Genomic DNA, 19,329 nt, shown 5'->3' with positions numbered 1-19,329 from the left:
GGGGAACCAGCTGGTTCCCATCCCATTGTTTTTTATTGTGTATATTTCCTTAGGTGTGTGTGGTGACACATAAGGGTAGGGCACCACTAAAGGCTGCAATTAGAGTGCGCAGGAGTTTACCTTTAATCCTATTGTATCTATATCTGGGTACATTTTTTCTCCAGGGTTATTGGCGCTGAGTGTGTGCTGGCATACTCTCTCTCTGTCTCTCCAAAAGGTCTTGTGGGGAAACTGTCTCCAGATAGAGCTTTCCCTGAGTGTGTGGTGTGTCAGTACGTGCGTGTCGGCATGTCTGAAGCTGAAGGCTGTCCTAGGGATGAGGTGGAGCGCATGAGTGTGGTGTCGCCGTCAGCCACGCCGACACATGATTGGATGGATATGTGGAATATTCTAAATGCAAATGTGAATTTATTACACAAACGTTTGGACAAGGCAGAGTCCAGGGACAGTTCAGGGAGTCAGTCCCTGCCTTTCCCTGTGGCACAGGGGCCTTCTGGGTCTCAAAAGCGCCCGCTTTCTCTGGTGGTTGACACAGATACCGACACAGTTTCTGACTCTAGTGTCGATTATGATGATGCGAGGTTACAGCCAAAATTGGCAAAAAGTATCCATTATATGATTATTGCTATAAAGGATGTACTGCATATTATTGATGACCCCGCGGTGCCTAATCCTAAAATCCACATGTTTAAAGAAAAGAAACCTGAGGTTACTTTTCCACCCTCCTTTGAATTAAATGAATTATTTGAAAGTGCTTGGGAAACTCCAGATAAGAAACTGCAGATTCCCAAGAGGATTCTTATGGCGTATCCTTTCCCAGTCAAGGACAGAATACGGTGGGAATCCTCCCCAAGGGTGGATAAAGCGTTGACGCGCCTTTCCAAGAAGGTGGCGCTACCGTCTCAGGATACAGCAGCCCTCAGGGATCCTGCTGACCGCAAGCAGGAAACTGCCTTGAAGTCAATTTTTTTTTTTTTTTAATTCAATACTTTATTAGTTTTCTGTTTAACATTAAACATAGTACAAAAAAAAAAAAAACAACAACAACACAACCCACATTGGATCCCCAGCCCAGGGAATGCGCAGATTCCCCTGTCCATTAGGGACCAATTATCATAGTTATCATAGGAAACCGGTGCAGGCCTAAATTCCGAAACATAAGTTGTAAATTAGAATCAATATTGCATGCTAAAAGGGCGCGTATAGATCAATGAAAGCTGTACACAGATATCTATGGCAGCGCAACATATATTTGAGCTAATTTCATAGCTAAAGCAATGGCATGGGAACGGGAATGGCTGACCGCGGGCGCAGGGGATAACACAGAGAAAAAGAGACAGTGTACCCAATGCAGATCAAAAGTCACACACCCATTCTAATCCCCCGCAGCATATCTAGACGCCCCGGGTTCCAGAGAGCGGGGACTCAAGCCATCGACCCCACAAGTCCTGATATTTTTTCGCCGCTTTTCTAGCTAGGTATACATATTTCTCGTGAGAGGCCGTATCATTTACAAGGGAGACCCAGGATCGCAGTGTGGGTGCATCCTTGGCTAGCCAAAGCCTGGCGATACACACCTTAGCCAGGCCACACAAATTAATTAGATATCGTTTGGCAGGGGGGTCCAGGGCATCCTCCTCCACAGCAGATAACACACATGTCGTCGGGGAGCATATAGACGAGGGAATACCCGTTGACACCAGGGCGTCAATAACACCCGACCAGAATACGGCAACCTTGGGGCATAGCCAGATAATGTGCCAAAAGTCCGCATCCAGACTATCGCACTTAGGACATCCAGAGGAGTGGGTACCCCCTATATGTCGCAAGCGCACCGGTGTCATATATACTCTGTGTATTATAAACAGTTGAATTTGCTGATATCTAGTGGTGGTAGTGGATAATCGTGGGGAACACAGAGCACCCTCCCAGATCTCATCAGAGATGGCACCCAAGTCAGATTCCCACTTGTTCCTGAGAATGGACAACGGGTCAGAGTAGTGAGAGCGGGGCATGCTTGCATAAATGTTGGACACCAGATGTCCGCTTCCCAGGGACTGCAGGAGAGACTTGACCGGGGAGTCGGCAATCATTGGAGGTGATTCGGGAAATTGTGCGTTAAGCGCATGTCTCAGCTGCAGGTAGCGGTAGAAGTGAGAAGAGGGTATATTGTAATCCTGTTGAAGCTGCAGGAAGGACCTCAGTATACCATCGTTATATACGTGGCCCAGGGACGTCACACCCCACCTCCCCCACACCGCCCCAGTCCGCAGCGAGGCCAACTCTGGGAAGCCGAGGGCATTGTCCAGAGGAGTATCCGGGTCAATACCCTGGCCCAATAGGATAACATGTACCTGTTTCCATATGAGGACGGCCTGTCTTATTATAGGGATCTTGGACAAGTTAGGGTTCCCACAAAGAAGCATCTGTAATGGAGATCCGGCAGGGTATATCTGGAAAAGCAATTGGGACTGCAAAGTGAGAGCATCCGGGGCGTTCACCCACTCCCATATATGTGCCAACTGCGCGGCATAGTAGTAAAATCGAAATATAGGGAGAGCTAAGCCTCCCAACACTTTCGGCCTAGACAGAACGTCTAGTCTCAGCCTCGCTCTCCTGCTGGCCCATATTAAAGAAGAAAGCAAACTGTCAATCTGTCGAAATGTCTTCAGGTTAATATATATAGGGGATTGCTGGAGAACATAAAGGAGTTTGGGCAAGTATACCATCTTTACCAAATTGACCCTGCCAGTAACAGTCAGGGGCAGAGACCCCCAAACACTAACCTTCGAGCGGAGATACCCCATCAGCGGCCTGACATTAAGGGAAACATAGGTACAAGGGTTATTCGATACCCATACCCCCAGGTATTTGAAGGAGTCTACCCATTTAAGGGGGGTTTGAATCACCGGGGCCTCAGAAACCGGGCCTTATCCGGGCCTTATCCGGATGGTGGATTTATCCCAGTTAATTTTGAGCCCGGAGAAACGTCCATAGTCCGTTATCAAGTCAAGGAGTTTAGGTAAGGAGGAAACAGAATCGTCCACAAAGAGCAACAGGTCATCAGCGTATAACGCTATCCTGTCTTCCCTGGCGCCAACCCTAATACCAACAATATCCTGAGTTGCCCTAATCAAACATGCCAGTGGCTTAATAGCGATAGCAAACAGAGTCTGGGACAGAGGGCAGCCCTGCCTCGTTCCCCTGGATAGGGGGAAGGAGTCCGAAACAAACCCGTTCACCGAGACTCTGGCCATGGGCTGAAAATATAACAATTTAACATAATTGATAAAGTTGGGGCCCACACCAAACCTACTCATAGCCTCCCAGAGGAAGGCCCACTCCACCGAATCAAAGGCCTTTGCGGCATCTAAGGAGGCTATAACGGCAGAGCAGTCCTCCTCCCGAGAAGCCTGAAAATGAGTAAACAGGTGCCTCAAATTCACAGCAGTGGACTTGCCAGGCATGAAGCCCGTTTGGTCAGGGTGAATAATTTGGGAGACGACCCGGCCAAGTCTGGAAGCCAGAACCTTGGCCAGGATTTTAATATCCGTGGGCAACAGGGAAATGGGACGGTAGGATTCAACCTTCCTGGGGTCTTTATCCGGCTTGGGAATCACTATAATCAAAGCCTCCGCCATAGACGGGGGAAGCGCACTTTGGGCAAGAATTTCGCTGAACAACTCAAGCAACTGAGGGGCAAAGAATTTTATATATTTCTTATACAGTTCCGACGGGATGCCATCAAGGCCAGGGGCCTTACCATCGGGGGAGGCAGAGATCGCAGTCTCAATCTCCACCACCGACAAAGGAGCATCTAGAAGGGCCCTGGCCTCACTGGAGATGGAAGGCAAGTGGACCCCAACCTTGAAGTCAATTTACACACATGCAGGTACATTACTCAGACCGGCAATAGCATCGGCCTGGGTTTGTAGCGCGGTACTGGCGTGGACAGATACCTTATCTGCTGATATGGATACAATGGATAAGGAGTCTGTTTTATTGACCCTGGGCCACATTAAGGATGCAGTCCTTTATATGACAGAGACTCAGAGGGATATAGGCGTACTGGGGTCCAGAGCAAACGCTATGGCGATTTCTGCCAGGCGAGCACTGTGGACCCGACAGTGGACGGGTGATGCCGACTCAAAGCGGCATATGGAGGTTTTGCCGTACAAGGGTGAAGAGTTGTTTGGGGAAGGTCTCGCTACTGCTGGTAAATCAACTTTTTTACCTTATGTTTCCTCACAGCCTAAGAAAGCGCCAGATTATGAGATGCAGTCCTTTCGGCCGCATAAATCCAAGAGAGCTCGGGGATCTTCCTTTCTTACCAGAGGTAAGGGCAAGGGGAAAAAGCTGCCAGCTACAGCCAGTTTCCAGGAACGGAAGTCCTCCCCGGCTTCTACTGGATCCACCGCATGACGCTGGGGTTCCGCTGGGGGAGTCCGCTCCAGTGGGGGCACGTCTTCGTCTTTTCAGCCAAGTCTGGGTTCACTCTCAGGTGGATCCCTGGGCAATAGACATTGTTTCCCAGGGGTACAAGCTGGAATTCGAAGAGGTGCCTCCTCGCCGGTTTTTCAAATCGGCACTGCCAACTTCTTCCCCAGAGAGGGAGGTAGTTTTGGCAGCTATTCAAAAATTGTGTCTCCAACAAGTGGTGGTCAAGGTTCCCCTGCTGCAGCAGGGGATGGGCTATTACTCAACCCTGTTTGTGGTACCGAAACCGGACGGTTTGGTCAGACCCATTCTAAATTTAAAATCCTTAAACCTATACTTAAAGAGGTTCAAGTTCAAGATGGAGTCGCTCAGGGCGGTCCTTGCAAGTCTGGAAGAGGGAGATTTTATGGTGTCTCTAGACATAAAGGATGCATACCTTCATGTCCCCATTTATCGACGTCATCAGGCGATCCTGAGATTTGTGGTGGAGGATTGTCACTACCAATTTTAGACGTTGCCGTTTGGGCTGTCCATGGCCCCGAGAATTTTTACCAAATTAATGACGGAGATGATGGTGCTCCTGCGCAAGCAGGGGGTCACAATTATCCCAAACTTGGACGATCTCCTGATAAAAGCGAGATCGAGAGATCAGTTGCTGGTCAAAGTATCACTCTCCCTAAGGGTGTTACAACAACACGGTTGGATTCTAAACCTGCCAAAGTCACAGTTAGTTCCGACAACCAGATTGCCTTTCTTAGGCATGATTCTGGACACGGAACAAAAGATGGTCTTTCTCCCGATGGAAAAGGCCCAGGAACTGCGGGACTTGGTCAGGGACCTGTTGAAACCAGACAGGGTGTCGGTACATCACTGCACGCAAGTGCTGGGGAAAATGGTGGCGTCTTACGAGGCCATTCCATTCGGCAGGTTCCATGCCAGAACGTTTAAGTGGGAACTTCTGGACAAGTGGTCCGGGTCACATCTACAGATTCATAAGATGATCCGCCTGTCCCCCAGGGCCAGGGTGTCTCTCCTGTGGTGGCTGCAGAGTGCTCACCTTCTAGAGGGTCGCAGGTTCGGAATCCAGGACTGGGTTCTGGTGACCACGGATGCGAGTCTCCGAGGATGGGGAGCAGTCACACAGGGAAGAAACTTCCAGGGTCTGTGGTCAAGCCAGGAGGCTTGTCTACACATCAACATTCTGGAATTAAGGGCCATATACTACGGCCTTCGTCAGGCGCAGACCTTACTTCAAGGTCTACCGGTTCTGATTCAGTCAGACAACATCACAGCAGTGGCTCATGTAAACCGCCAAGGCGGCACAAGGAGCAGAGTGGCAATGGCAGAAGCCTCAAAGATTCTTCGATGGGCGGAGAGTCATGCAAGCGCTCTGACAGCAGTCTTCATTCCGGGTGTGGACAACTGGGAGGCAGACTTCCTCAGCAGACATGATCTGCATCCAGGAGAGTGGGGACTTCATCGGGAAGTCTTTGCAGAGATTGCAAGTCAGTGGGGTCTGCCTCAAATGGACATGGCTTCACGCCTCAGCAAGAAGCTTCCGAGATGTTGCGCCAGGTCAAGGGACCCTCAGGCGATTGCGGTGGACGCACTGGTGACACCGTGGGTGTTTCAGTCGGTCTGTGTGTTCCCTCCTCTTCCTCTCATCTCAAAGATACTGAGAATCATGAGACGAAGAGGGGTTCAGGCGATTCTCATTGTTCCAGATTGGCCTCGAAGGGCCTGGTATCCGGATCTACAGGAAATGCTCTCAGGGGATCCGTGGCCTCTTCCTCTCGGGGAAGACCTGTTACAGCAGGGGCCCTGTCTGTTCCAGGACTTACCGCGACTGCTTTTGACGGCATGGCGGTTGAATGCAGGATCCTAGCGGAGAGGGGTGTTCCGGAGGAGGTTATTCCTGCCCTGATGGGGGCTAGGAAGGAGGTGACGTCGAAGCATTGTCACCATATCTGGAGGAGGTATGTGTCTTAGTGCGAAGCCAAGACTGCTCCTCCGGAGGAGTTCCATCTGGGCCGTTTTCTCCACTTCCTGCAAACAGGAGTGAATTTGGGCCTAGAGTTGGGCTCCATTAAGGTTCAGATTTCGACCTTATCCATTTTCTTTCAAAAGGAATTGGCTTCTCTTCCAGAAGTCCAGACTTTCGTGAGGGGGGTGCTGCATATCCAGCCTCCTTTTGTGCCTCCAGTGGCGCCATGGGACCTTAACGTGGTGTTACGGTTCCTTAAGTCTCACTGGTTTGAACCGCTTCAAACGGTTGAATTGAAGTATCTTACTTGGAGGGTGGTCATGTTATTGGCCTTGGCTTCGGCACGGCGAGTGTCAGAATTGGCGCCCTTATCTGATTTTCCATGTGGATAGAGCTGAGTTGCGGACTCGTCCCCAATTTTTGCCTAAGGTGGTTTCTTCTTTGCATATGAACCAACCTATTGTGGTGCCGGTGGCTACAAGGGACGTGGAGGATTCCGAGTCCCTAGATGTGGTCAGGGCATTGAAAATGTATGTGGCCAGAACGGATCGGGTTAGGAAAACAGAGGCTCTGTTTATCCTGTATGCAGCCAACAAGGTTGGTGCTCCTGCGTCTAAACAGACTATTGCTCGCTGGATCTGTAACACGATTCAGCAGGCTCATTCTACGGCTGGATTGCCGTTACCGAATTCGGTTAAGGCCCATTCCACTAGGTAGGAAGGTGGGCTCTTCTTGGGCGGCTTGGTCGGTTTCAAACACTTTTGCAAAATTCTACAAGTTTGATACCCTGGCCGATGAGGACCTAATGTTTGCTCATTCGGTGCTGCAGTCGTCCGCACTCTCCAGCCCGTTTTGGAGCTTTGGTATAATCCCCATGGTCCTTACGGAGTCCCCAGCATCCTCTAGGACGTAAGAGAAAATAAGATTTTAAACCTACCGGTAAATCTTTTTGTCGTCCGTAGAGGATGCTGGGCGCCCGTCCCTGTGCGGACAGCATCCTGCAGGACTTGTATATAGTTGATTGCTTACATAAGGGTTCTGTTACAGTTTTGATCAGTCTCTGACTGATGCTGTTTTGTTTCATACTGTTAACAGGTTAGTATGTTCCATGTTGTACGGTGTGGATGGTGTGGGCTGGTATGAATCTTGCCCTTTGATTAACAAAATCCTTTCCTCGTACTGTCCGTCTCCTCTGGGCACAGTTTCTCTAGCTGGGGTCTGGAGGAGGGGCGTAGAGGGAGGAGCCAGTGCACACCCATACCTAAAGTTCTTTTTGGTGCCCATGTCTCCTGTGGAGCCCGTCTATTCCCCATGGTCCTTACGGAGTCCCCAGCATCCTCTACGGACTACGGGAAAAAGATTTACCGGTAGGTTTAAAATCTTATTTTATCAGGTCATCCATAGACTGCCTTAAGTATGGTCTTTCTCAGTATGGGATAATTTAGTAGAAATATTAGATATCATCCTCTTAATGGAATCTAACCATGGGGGTTCTGCCCCTCTAGCCTGAGAGTGTGTACTTTTCTGGGTACATGGTAGCGAGTCTCCGGGGCAGGACAGACACTCTGCTGCGCTGGAAACACAGTCCCTGGACATGGTAATGTGAAGGGACCCACACACAGAAGGTGAAAACACAGTTTTTAACCCACACAGAGCCTGCCACACTGCACCCTTTTAGCCAAATAAAACTCAGCTGGGTCGCCACACTAAGTCCCTTAAGAGGGCTTAGTATTCTACAACAGACGGAGGGTTAGAACCCCTATTAAGCTAGTTGGCCAGTGTGGGTAATCATTGGTGGCTCAGCGCACCCCTCACAGCATGACACATTCATCCGCAGGGCTGCACTCCTACCCTTGTGCTGCCGTTCCCGTCCAGCGACCCGCTAACCGGGACGCCGGCGTTCTACTCACCACTCTTCCTTCTTCTTGCTCTGTTAGGGGTGGCGACGGGTGCGCTCGCCGTGGTGGGGCTTGCGAATGACTCCCACAGGAGCTCAGTGTTCTGTCAGCGGAGAAATGGGACCATTAACTCTTTAGGAAGTTGGGCCTTTCTCTCCCCTAAGTCCCACAAAGCAGGCATGCTGGTGCCACCTAGCAGTGCCTGTAAAATAACAAACAGAAAATAAATGCAGAAAACTCTTCAGGAGCTTCCCTAAGCGTGACCGGCTCCTCCGGGCACATTTTCTAAACTGAGTCTGGTAGGAGGGGCATAGAGGGAGGAGCCAGTGCACACTATTGATTTCTTAAAGTGCCCATGGCTCCTAGTGGACCCATCTATACACCTATGGTAGTAAGGTGGACCCCAGTATCCTCGAGGACAGTGGTTCTCAAACTCGGTCCTCAGGACCCCACACAGTGCATGTTTTGCAGGTACAGGTGTATTAATTACTCACTGACACATTTTAAAAGGTCCACAGGTGGAGCTAATTATTTCACTTGCAATTTTGTGAGGAGACCTGCAAAACATGCACTGTGTTGGTTCCTGAGGACCGAGTTTGAGAACCTGTGCTCTACGACGTAAGAGAAACTGGGGCAGATGTATTAACCTGGAGAAGGCATAAGGAAGTGATAAACCAGTGTTATGTGCAAGGTGATAAAGGCACCAGCCAATCAGCTCCAATATGTAAATTAACAGTTAGGCTCTGATTGGCTGGTGCCGTTATCACCTTGCACATATCACTGGTTTATCACCTCCTTATGCTTTCTCCAGGTTAATACATCTGCCCCACTGTCCTTTATCTGTCCTAGCTTGAAGTGACCTAACTTTCATCTGATGTGACTCTAGAAGTGCTGCAATATCAGGAGAGACACGGAACTCTTTATAATATGTTTTAGATTGTATAGTTTGTGTCCATTCTGTGTCCCCCCTACTCCTTACTTTTTTTTTTTTTTAAACCTCAAACTAGGGGGCAGATATATTTAGCCTGGAGAAGGGATATAGAAGTGATAAGTGCAAAGTGACAACGCTCCAGCCAGTCAGCTCCTAACTGTCATTTTTCAAATCCATAATGATTGGCTGGTGCTTGTCGCTGCTTTATCACTTCTTTATCCCATCTTCAGGCTTCATACATCTGCCCCTCTGTACTCTATGTGCCCTAAAGCTAGCTACACACTAAAGTGACTTTTTTGATTGAACTGACAAACGGCACAATTTTTCTGCCGGTGGAAGCACCTGATATCAGTAGTACACATTAAGATCCTGCTGATTTTATGGTGAATTTGCAAATGTCCACCCGCAGGGAAGCTGAGCTTAGCAGGGAAAATCATAGGAAATATGGACTGATTATCATGAATGCCCACACACTGCACTAAATTGAAAAAAAAAACCTGAATGTGATCAGGAGCCTGGCAGTCGGGATCCCGATGGTCAGAATTCCGTCGGATCACGACAGGAAGTACTGGGGTTAGGGTAGGGCTGCCGGAGGGGTGGGTTAAGGTTCGGTTTAGAATACTCAGTGGGCAATCTGACCATTGGGATTTTGATGGCACCCCGATAAAAAGATGTTATGGCAGATGTCTTGTGGCAAGTTTGACTGATACAATTTGTCCATCACTACACCAGAAAACAGGCAGATTAACCGATAATTGTCAAATCAGCCCATTAGTTGTATAATGTGTATCTAGCTTCACAATCTAGGTATCAAAGCTATCCATGCTTGAGCACAGCTGGTTTAAATCAAAATGACTGAGATAATTAAGGCACCACTGCTCAATCATGGATATCATTTTAAACATGGACTGCTAGGGTGCCATGAGGCCTGTGTTTCTGAAGCACTGGGTTTGGTAAACACTATTGTATTGTGATTTTCTTGTCTTCATATATTTATTGGCGAGAGTTAAGGTGGGTACACACTGATAGATATATCTGCCGATCAATTGATCGGCAGATATATCTATGGACGGATCGGGCAGTGTGCTGTGCATACACTCTGCCCGATTCGTCGGGGACTGACGTCATGAACTGGGTGGGTGTGTACACACGCCTGCCCAGTTCAGCTGTCAATCACCGCTGGCCGGCTGGTCGCCTGTACACACACAGCGATGCGCCAGTATATCTGTAGATATATTGCCCGTCGGCTGTGCTGCAGGGCCGACGCGATATGTCTGTGAACGATGGAGTTCACAGAAATATTGCCCATACACACTGGCCGACGGACCCGCGATATATCAGCCGTTCAGTAGAACGGTCGATATATCGGCCAGTGTGTACCTACCTTTAGACATCAGGAACTATGGGCCGGATGTAATGTTGCCCGAGTTCGGCAGCTGTGAAAGATGACGGCCGAACTCTGACTGTTTTTAAAGGGGTAATCACTTACAAGTCAAAACCATGCCTGGTAAGGGATTGCCTCTTAAAAAAAAATGTCTGAGTTCAGCCAGCATCCTGCACAGCTGCCGCGCTAGGGTTGCATTACATTCGGCCCTAAGTATGTGTACACATACCAGTGTTAGAAAGACAGCTATGGCAGAAGGCATCGGGGCAGTTCAGGGATTTCCCTGGAATCTGCATGGTTTATCTGATACTGTATTTATTACACTCTTTCACACACCTTTTTAACTAGAGGTGAGCGGGTTCGGATTTACTCGGTTCTTATTGCCAGAATTATCACAAGTTCTTTTTTTCTGGATTTTTCTTATTGGCTAACCAAAACACGTGATGTCCGTGAGCCAATAAGGAGATTCTGGTAAATCCGGGTAAAACTGAACCCGCTCATCTCTAATTTTAACATGTATGTTAACATTGCTAACATTGTTACTTTGCAGCCATATAATCATAGGTACAGTCTTATCCACTACTGGCACTTATTATTTTATAATCCATTACATGATAAATGCTGATGCTTGTAATTGGTCTTTTCATCTTAAAGGTCTATTTTTACATATGTCCCTTTTCAAAATATACAAATACCGACTTATAGAATTCATTTATTTATCCCATTCAAGCCCAGGACCAGATGGAGTGCGAAATGAGGCGATTCTACAGGACATGGCTCAGATGAGGATAAAGCACCAGGAGGAGTTAACGGAGCTCCATAAAAAACGTGGAGAGGTAAATCGTTCCTCTCCGGAGAGCTATCCAAGCTAGCCATTGAGAAGTAGTCAAACAGTTGCTGTGTGTTACATGGATCGGATCAGTATCCTGGTGGAAGGCTTTGTATTCTATGGTTAGCAGTAAATACAGCATTTCTTTAACCATGGCAAGTTATTGAACAAATAATCTATGTACATGGCCATAACGTGCTGAGACTGTTCTGTTTTCAGCTACTGTAGTACATTCAACACAGATTGATGCTGTAATAGTTCTGCGTAGCTCCAGGGAAGATGCCCATTTGTTACTCTTTTTTTCGATCTGTTTTATCTGGGCTGTCAGTAAATGTCCATATCCCTCCCTCTCAGCTGGCTCAGACAGTGATAGAACTGAACAACCAGATGCAGCAAAAGGACAAAGAAATCCAGACCAACAAGGCAACGTGAGTAAAAACGTTCTGTAATGATTTTGTTGTTGATGGTTATACCATAGGGGAAAGCAAAGACAAACTGACATAGTGTAAGAATGTTTCTTTCCTCTTTTTCACATTTTACTGGTAGCCTAAAACACTGACTGTAATCTGACCTAAATAATTATAACATCATGCCAGTTTCTCAAGCAAAGCCCTTGGTGTGTTCTGTCCTTTTCTAGGATAGAGGAATACCAGCGCACCATCAGTGAGCTTGAGACTGAATGCCAAGACCTGCGGAATAAACTGCAGGAGCTTGAGCGCACGAACCAGACACTGAAGGACGAGTACGACGCCCTTCAGATTACTTTTAACGCCCTAGAAGGGAAGCTGCGGAAAACCACGGAGGATAACCAGGAGCTGGTGACTCGTTGGATGGCAGAGAAAGCTCAGGAAGCCAATCGTCTCAACGCTGAAAATGAGAAGGACTCCAAGTAAGGTTCATTCATTGTCACTCCTAACAATCTACATTTACATGCCTACAAAGTACTTGGGGCCTGATTCAGGGGTGCTGTATGCAAGTCTGCTGCATTGTGTGTTCAGAAACCTATAGAAATATCTGCCTGTATTCAGAGTTGAATGCATTTATGCCACCGTACCTCCTCTACCTACTGTACTTGTGAAAGTAGCAGTCATCTCTATGGGTGAGCATTTCACTAACCTCTATACCTGGTGCAAGAAATCTGTTTGAAATAAGCCGGACCTCTGCTTTTGCTCACCTCCGTATAACCTGCAACTGTGCACGCCCTACTTGTTAACATTCAGTTACCGCCCGATTACACCCATTCAGGGTAATATGCAGCTGAGAAGAGTGTCTCGTCTGTAGTTCCTCAAAGTTGCGTATGCATGGCATTGACGCGTTGGCAGGCGAATCGCAAGATTTGTCTGCAAAACGAACTTGGGCGCATCTTTGAAGCATACAAGTCAACTACTGAATTTTTAAGGCAGAATGGATAGCATTGCAGTAAAAATGCTAGAATGAGAGAGCACTGCTTAAATCACAGCAGATATGGGGCCTAATTCAGACTTGATCACAGCAGCAAAAATTTTCTCTAATGGGCAAAACCATGTGCAGTGAAGGTGGAGCAGATAAAACATGTGCAGAGAGAGTTAGATTTGGGTGAGGTGTGTTGAAACTGAAATCTAAATTGCAGTGTAAAAATAAAGCAGCCAGTATTTACCCTGCACAGAAACAAAATAACCCACCCAAATCTAACTCTCTCTGTACATGTTATAGCTGCCCCCCCTGCAGTGCACATGGTTTTGCCCATTAGAGAAAAAATTTGCTTCCGCGATCAGGTCTGAATTAGGCCCATGGTGAGGACCAATTCTGTAAATAATGCTCTTATTTATTTTGTATTTTTTTGTCTCGCATCTGCAAAGCTTTATAACATATTACCTTTTTAAAAAAGCAGACATATAGCCAGATAGTAAAGACATTTATGGCGGGATGTAATGCTGTCCGAGATCACTAGAGGTGCGGGTTGCTTCCCAGTCTCGGACGTTTTTTTAAAAGGAATATAATTTCTCTATCGTCCTAGTGGATGCTGGGGTTCCTGAAAGGACCATGGGGAATAGCGGCTCCGCAGGAGACAGGGCACAAAAAGTAAAGCTTTTTCCGATCAGGTGGTGTGCACTGGCTCCTCCCCCTATGACCCTCCTCCAGACTCCAGTTAGATTTTTGTGCCCGGCCGAGAAGGGTGCAATCTAGGTGGCTCTCCTAAAGAGCTGCTTAGAGAAAGTTTAGCTAGGTTTTTTATTTTACAGTGATTCCTGCTGGCAACAGGATCACTGCAGCGAGGGACTGAGGGGAGAAGGAGTCAACTCACCTGCGTGCAGGATGGATTGGTTTCTTGGCTACTGGACATCAAGCTCCAGAGGGACGATCACAGGTACAGCCTGGATGGTCACCGGAGCCACGCCGCCGGCCCCCTTGCAGATGCTGAAATCAGAAGAGGTCCAGAATCGGCGGCTGAAGACTCCTGCAGTCTTCTAAAGGTAGCGCACAGCACTGCAGCTGTGCGCCATTTTCCTCTCAGCACACTTCACACGGCAGTCACTGAGGGTGCAGGGCGCTGGGAGGGGGGCGCCCTGGGAGGCAAATGAGTACCTATAAAGGCTAAAAATACCTCACATATAGCCCTAGAGGCTATATGGAGATATTTAACCCCTGCCTAATTTTTCTAAATAGCGGGAGACGAGCCCGCCGGAAAAGGGGCGGGGCCTATCTCCTCAGCACACGGCGCCATTTCCTCTCACAGCTCCGCTGGTCAGGACGGCTCCCAAGTCTCTCCCCTGCACTGCACTACAGAAACAGGGTAAAACAGAGAGGGGGGGGCACATTTATGGCGATATTTTGATATAACAAAGCAGCTATAAGGGAGCACTTATTATAAGGCTATCCCTGATATATATATATAGCGCTTTTGGTGTGTGCTGGCAAACTCTCCCTCTGTCTCCCCAAAGGGCTAGTGGGTCCTGTCTTCGTTAGGAGCATTCCCTGTGTGTCTGCTGTGTGTCGGTACGTGTGTGTCGACATGTATGAGGACGATATTGGTGTGGAGGCGGAGCAATTGCCAAATATGAGGATGTCACCCCCTAGGGAGTCGACACCAGAATGGATGCCTTTATTTATGGAACTACGGGATAGTGTCAACACGCTAAAGCAGTCGTTTGACGACATGAGACGGCCGGACAATCAATTAGTGCCTGTCCAGGCGACTCAAACACCGTCAGGGGCTGTGAAACGCCCTTTGCCTCAGTCGGTCGACACAGACCCAGACACAGGCGATGACTCCAGTGGTGACGGTGACGAATCAACCGTATTTTCCAGTAGGGCCACACGTTATATGATTTTGGCAATGAAGGAGGCGTTACATTTAGCTGATACTACAGGTACCACTAAACAGGGTATTATGTGGGGTATGAAAAAACTACCTATAGTTTTTCCTGAATCAGAAGAACTAAATGACGTGTGTAATGAAGCGTGGGTTGCCCCTGATAAAAAGCTGATAATTTCAAAGAAATTATTGGCATTATACCCTTTCCCGCCAGAGGTTAGGGAGCGCTGGGAAACACCTCCTAGGGTGGACAAGGCGCTAACACGCTTATCTAAACAAGTGGCGTTACCCTCTCCTGAGACGGCCGCACTTAAAGATCCATCAGATAGGAGGATGGAAAATATCCAAAAAAGTATATACACACATGCAGGTGTTATACTACGACCAGCTGTAGCGACTGCCTGGATGGGCAGTGCGGGGGTAGTTTGGTCAGAATCCCTGATTGAAAATATTGATACCCTGGACAGGGACAATATTTTACTGTCGTTAGAACAAATAAAGGATGCATTTCTTTATATGCGTGATGCACAGAGGGATATATGCACACTGGCATCACGGGTAAGTGCTATGTCCATTTCGGCCAGAAGAGCTTTATGGACGCGACAGTGGACAGGCGATGCGGATTCAAAACGGCATATGGAAGTTTTGCCGTATAAAGGGGAGGAGTTATTTGGAGTCGGTCTATCAGATTTGGTGGCCACGGCTACAGCCGGGAAATCCACCTTTCTACCTCAAGTCACTCCCCAACAGAAAAAGGCACCGACTTTTCAACCGCAGCCCTTTCGTTCCTTTAAAAATAAGAGAGCAAAGGGCTATTCATATCTGCCACGAGGCAAAGGTCGAGGGAAGAGACAGCAACACGCAGCTCCTTCCCAGGATCAGAAGCCCTCCCCGGCTTCTACAAAAGCCTCAGCATGACGCTGGGGCTTCTCAAGCGGACTCGGGGACCGTGGGGGGTCGTCTCAAAAATTACAGCGCGCAGTGGGCTCACTCGCAAGTAGATCCCTGGATCCTGCAGATAATATCTCAGGGATACAGGTTGGAATTAGAGACAGATCCACCTCGCCGTTTCCTGAAGTCTGCTTTACCAACGTCCCCCTCCGAAAGGGAGACGGTGTTGGAAGCCATTCACAAGCTGTACTCTCAGCAGGTGATAGTCAAGGTACCTCTTCTGCAACAAGGGAAGGGGTATTATTCCACTCTTTTTGTGGTACCGAAGCCGGATGGCTCGGTAAGGCCTATTCTAAATCTGAAGTCCTTGAACCTGTACATAAAGAAGTTCAAGTTCAAAATGGAGTCACTCAGAGCAGTGATAGCGAACCTGGAAGAGGGGGACTTTATGGTATCCTTGGACATCAAGGATGCGTATCTCCACGTTCCAATTTACCCCTCACACCAGGGGTACCTCAGGTTCGTTGTACAAAACTGTCACTATCAGTTTCAGACGCTGCCGTTCGGATTGTCCACGGCACCTCGGATCTTTACAAAGGTAATGGCCGAGATGATGATTCTTCTTCGAAGAAAAGGCGTATTAATTATCCCATACTTGGACGATCTCCTAATAAGGGCGAGGTCCAGAGAACAGCTAGAGATGGGATTAGCACTGTCTCAGGAAGTGCTAAAACAGCACGGGTGGATTCTGAATATTCCAAAATCCCAGTTAATGCCGACAACTCGTCTGCTGTTCCTAGGGATGATTCTGGACACGGTTCAGAAAAAGGTTTTTCTCCCGGAGGAAAAAGTCAAGGAGTTATCCGAGCTTGTCAGGAACCTCCTAAAACCAGGAAAGGTGTCTGTACATCAATGCACAAGAGTCCTGGGAAAAATGGTGGCTTCTTACGAAGCAATTCCATTCGGCAGATTCCACGCAAGAATTTTCCAAAGGGATCTGTTGAACAAATGGTCAGGGTCGCATCTTCAGATGCACCTGCGGATAACCCTGTCTCCAAGGACAAGGGTGTCTCTTCTGTGGTGGTTGCAGAGTGCTCATCTATTGGAGGGCCGCAGATTCGGCATACAGGATTGGATCCTGGTGACCACGGACGCCAGCCTGAGAGGCTGGGGAGCAGTCACACAAGGAAGAAACTTCCAGGGAGTATGGACGAGCCTGGAAACGTCTCTTCACATAAACATTCTGGAACTAAGAGCAATATACAATGCTCTAAGCCAGGCAGAACCTCTGCTTCAGGGAAAACCGGTGTTGATCCAGTCGGACAACATCACGGCAGTCGCCCATGTGAACAGACAGGGCGGCACAAGAAGCAGGAGTGCAATGGCAGAAGCTGCAAGGATTCTTCGCTGGGCAGAGAATCATGTGATAGCACTGTCAGCAGTGTTCATCCCGGGAGTGGACAACTGGGAAGCAGACTTCCTCAGCAGACACGATCTTCACCCGGGAGAGTGGGGACTTCATCCAGAAGTCTTCCACATGCTGGTAACCCGTTGGGAAAGACCAATGGTGGACATGATGGCGTCTCGCCTCAACAAAAAACTGGACAGGTATTGCGCCAGGTCAAGAGATCCGCAGGCAATAGCTGTGGACGCGCTGGTAACGCCTTGGGTGTACCAGTTGGTGTATGTGTTTCCTCCTCTGCCTCTCATACCAAAAGTATTGAGAATTATACGGCAAAGAGGCGTAAGAACGATACTAGTGGTTCCGGATTGGCCAAGAAGGACTTGGTACCCGGAACTTCAAGAGATGATCACGGAAGATCCGTGGCCTCTACCTCTAAGGAGGGACTTGCTTCAGCAGGGTCCCTGTCTGTTTCAAGACTTACCGCGGCTGCGTTTGACGGCATGGCGGTTGAACGCCGGATCCTAAAGGAAAAAGGCATGCCGGAAGAAGTCATTCCTACTTTGATTAAAGCAAGGAAGGAAGTAACCGTGCAACATTATCACCGAATTTGGCGAAAATATGTTGCGTGGTGCGAAGATCGGAGTGCTCCGACGGAGGAATTTCAACTGGGTCGATTCCTACATTTCCTGCAATCAGGATTGTCAATGGGTCTCAAATTGGGATCTATTAAGGTTCAAATTTCGGCCCTGTCGATTTTCTTTCAAAAAGAATTGGCTTCAGTCCCTGAAGTCCAGACCTTTGTTAAGGGAGTGCTGCATATACAGCCTCCTGTGGTGCCTCCAGTGGCACCGTGGGATCTCAATGTGGTTTTGGATTTCCTAAAATCTCATTGGTTTGAACCACTAAAAAAGGTGGATTTGAAATATCTCACATGGAAAGTGACCATGCTTCTAGCCCTGGCTTCTGCCAGGAGAGTGTCAGAATTGGCAGCTTTATCTTACAAAAGCCCATATCTGATTTTCCATTCGGACAGGGCAGAACTGCGGACTCGTCCGCATTTTCTCCCTATGGTGGTGTCAGCATTTCATCTGAACCAGCCTATTGTAGTGCCTGCGGCTACAAGTGACTTGGAGGACTCCAAGTTACTGGACGTTGTCAGAGCATTAAAAATATATATTGCAAGGACAGCTGGAGTCAGAAAATCTGACTCGTTGTTTATATTGTATGCACCCAACAAGATGGGTGCTCCGGCGTCTAAGCAGACGATTGCTCGTTGGATCTGTAGCACAATCCAACTTGCACATTCTGTGGCAGGCCTGCCACAGCCTAAATCTGTAAAGGCCCACTCCACAAGGAAGGTGGGCTCATCTTGGGCGGCTGCCCGAGGGGTCTCGGCATTACAACTTTGCCGAGCAGCTACGTGGTCAGGGGAGAACACGTTTGTAAAATTTTACAAATTTGATACTCTGGCTAAGGAGGACCTGGAGTTCTCTCATTCGGTGCTGCAGAGTCATCCGCACTCTCCCGCCCGTTTGGGAGCTTTGGTATAATCCCCATGGTCCTTTCAGGAACCCCAGCATCCACTAGGACGATAGAGAAAATAAGATTTTACTTACCGATAAATCTATTTCTCGGAGTCCGTAGTGGATGCTGGGCGCCCATCCCAAGTGCGGATTATCTGCATAAATTGTACATAGTTATTGTTAACTAATTCGGGTTATTGTTGAAGGAAGCCATCTTTCAGAGGCTCCGCTGTTATCATACTGTTAACTGGGTTTAGATCACAAGTTGTACGGTGTGATTGGTGTGGCTGGTATGAGTCTTACCCGGGATTCAAAATCCTCCCTTATTGTGTACGCTCGTCCGGGCACAGTACCTAACTGGAGTCTGGAGGAGGGTCATAGGGGGAGGAGCCAGTGCACACCACCTGATCGGAAAAAGCTTTACTTTTTGTGCCCTGTCTCCTGCGGAGCCGCTATTCCCCATGGTCCTTTCAGGAACCCCAGCATCCACTACGGACTCCGAGAAATAGATTTATCGGTAAGTAAAATCTTATTTTACAAGGCATGGTTTTGCTCTGTAAGGGATTGTCCCATTAAAAAAAAAAAAAGTCAGAGATTGGCCGGCAACGCGCACCTCCGATGATCTCGGTGGGATGTCTTGCAGACCGTTAGTGGCTGACAGGAAGTAAGATACATGAACTATACTGTAGTCATTTTGTGCTGTCATGTAGCCTGTGAGTGCTGTGTTACAGCAGCTGCTGCAGATTTACAGG

General features: G+C 48.2%; 1 protein-coding gene across 5 annotated transcripts in view; it reads left to right on the top strand.

The window, feature by feature from the left end:
• The window catches only part of ATG16L1 (autophagy related 16 like 1), a 211,471-nt gene that overhangs the window by 31,544 nt on the left and 160,598 nt on the right, over window positions 1-19,329 (top strand). For all 5 annotated transcript variants that reach the window (XR_010175862.1, XM_063915718.1, XM_063915721.1 and 2 more), the window contains exons 4-6: window positions 11,365-11,470; window positions 11,818-11,891; window positions 12,101-12,352. Coding sequence is in view for 4 of the 5 variants with exons in the window: in XM_063915718.1 (XP_063771788.1) it covers window positions 11,365-11,470; window positions 11,818-11,891; window positions 12,101-12,352 (432 nt within the window). In the remaining variant the exon portion in view is untranslated. The remainder of the gene's footprint in view (window positions 1-11,364; window positions 11,471-11,817; window positions 11,892-12,100; window positions 12,353-19,329) is intronic.

This window comes from Pseudophryne corroboree, chromosome 4, assembly GCF_028390025.1.
Source record: "Pseudophryne corroboree isolate aPseCor3 chromosome 4, aPseCor3.hap2, whole genome shotgun sequence".
Taxonomy (NCBI): domain Eukaryota; kingdom Metazoa; phylum Chordata; class Amphibia; order Anura; family Myobatrachidae; genus Pseudophryne; species Pseudophryne corroboree.
This window is presented reverse-complemented; position numbering and strand designations above follow the sequence as displayed.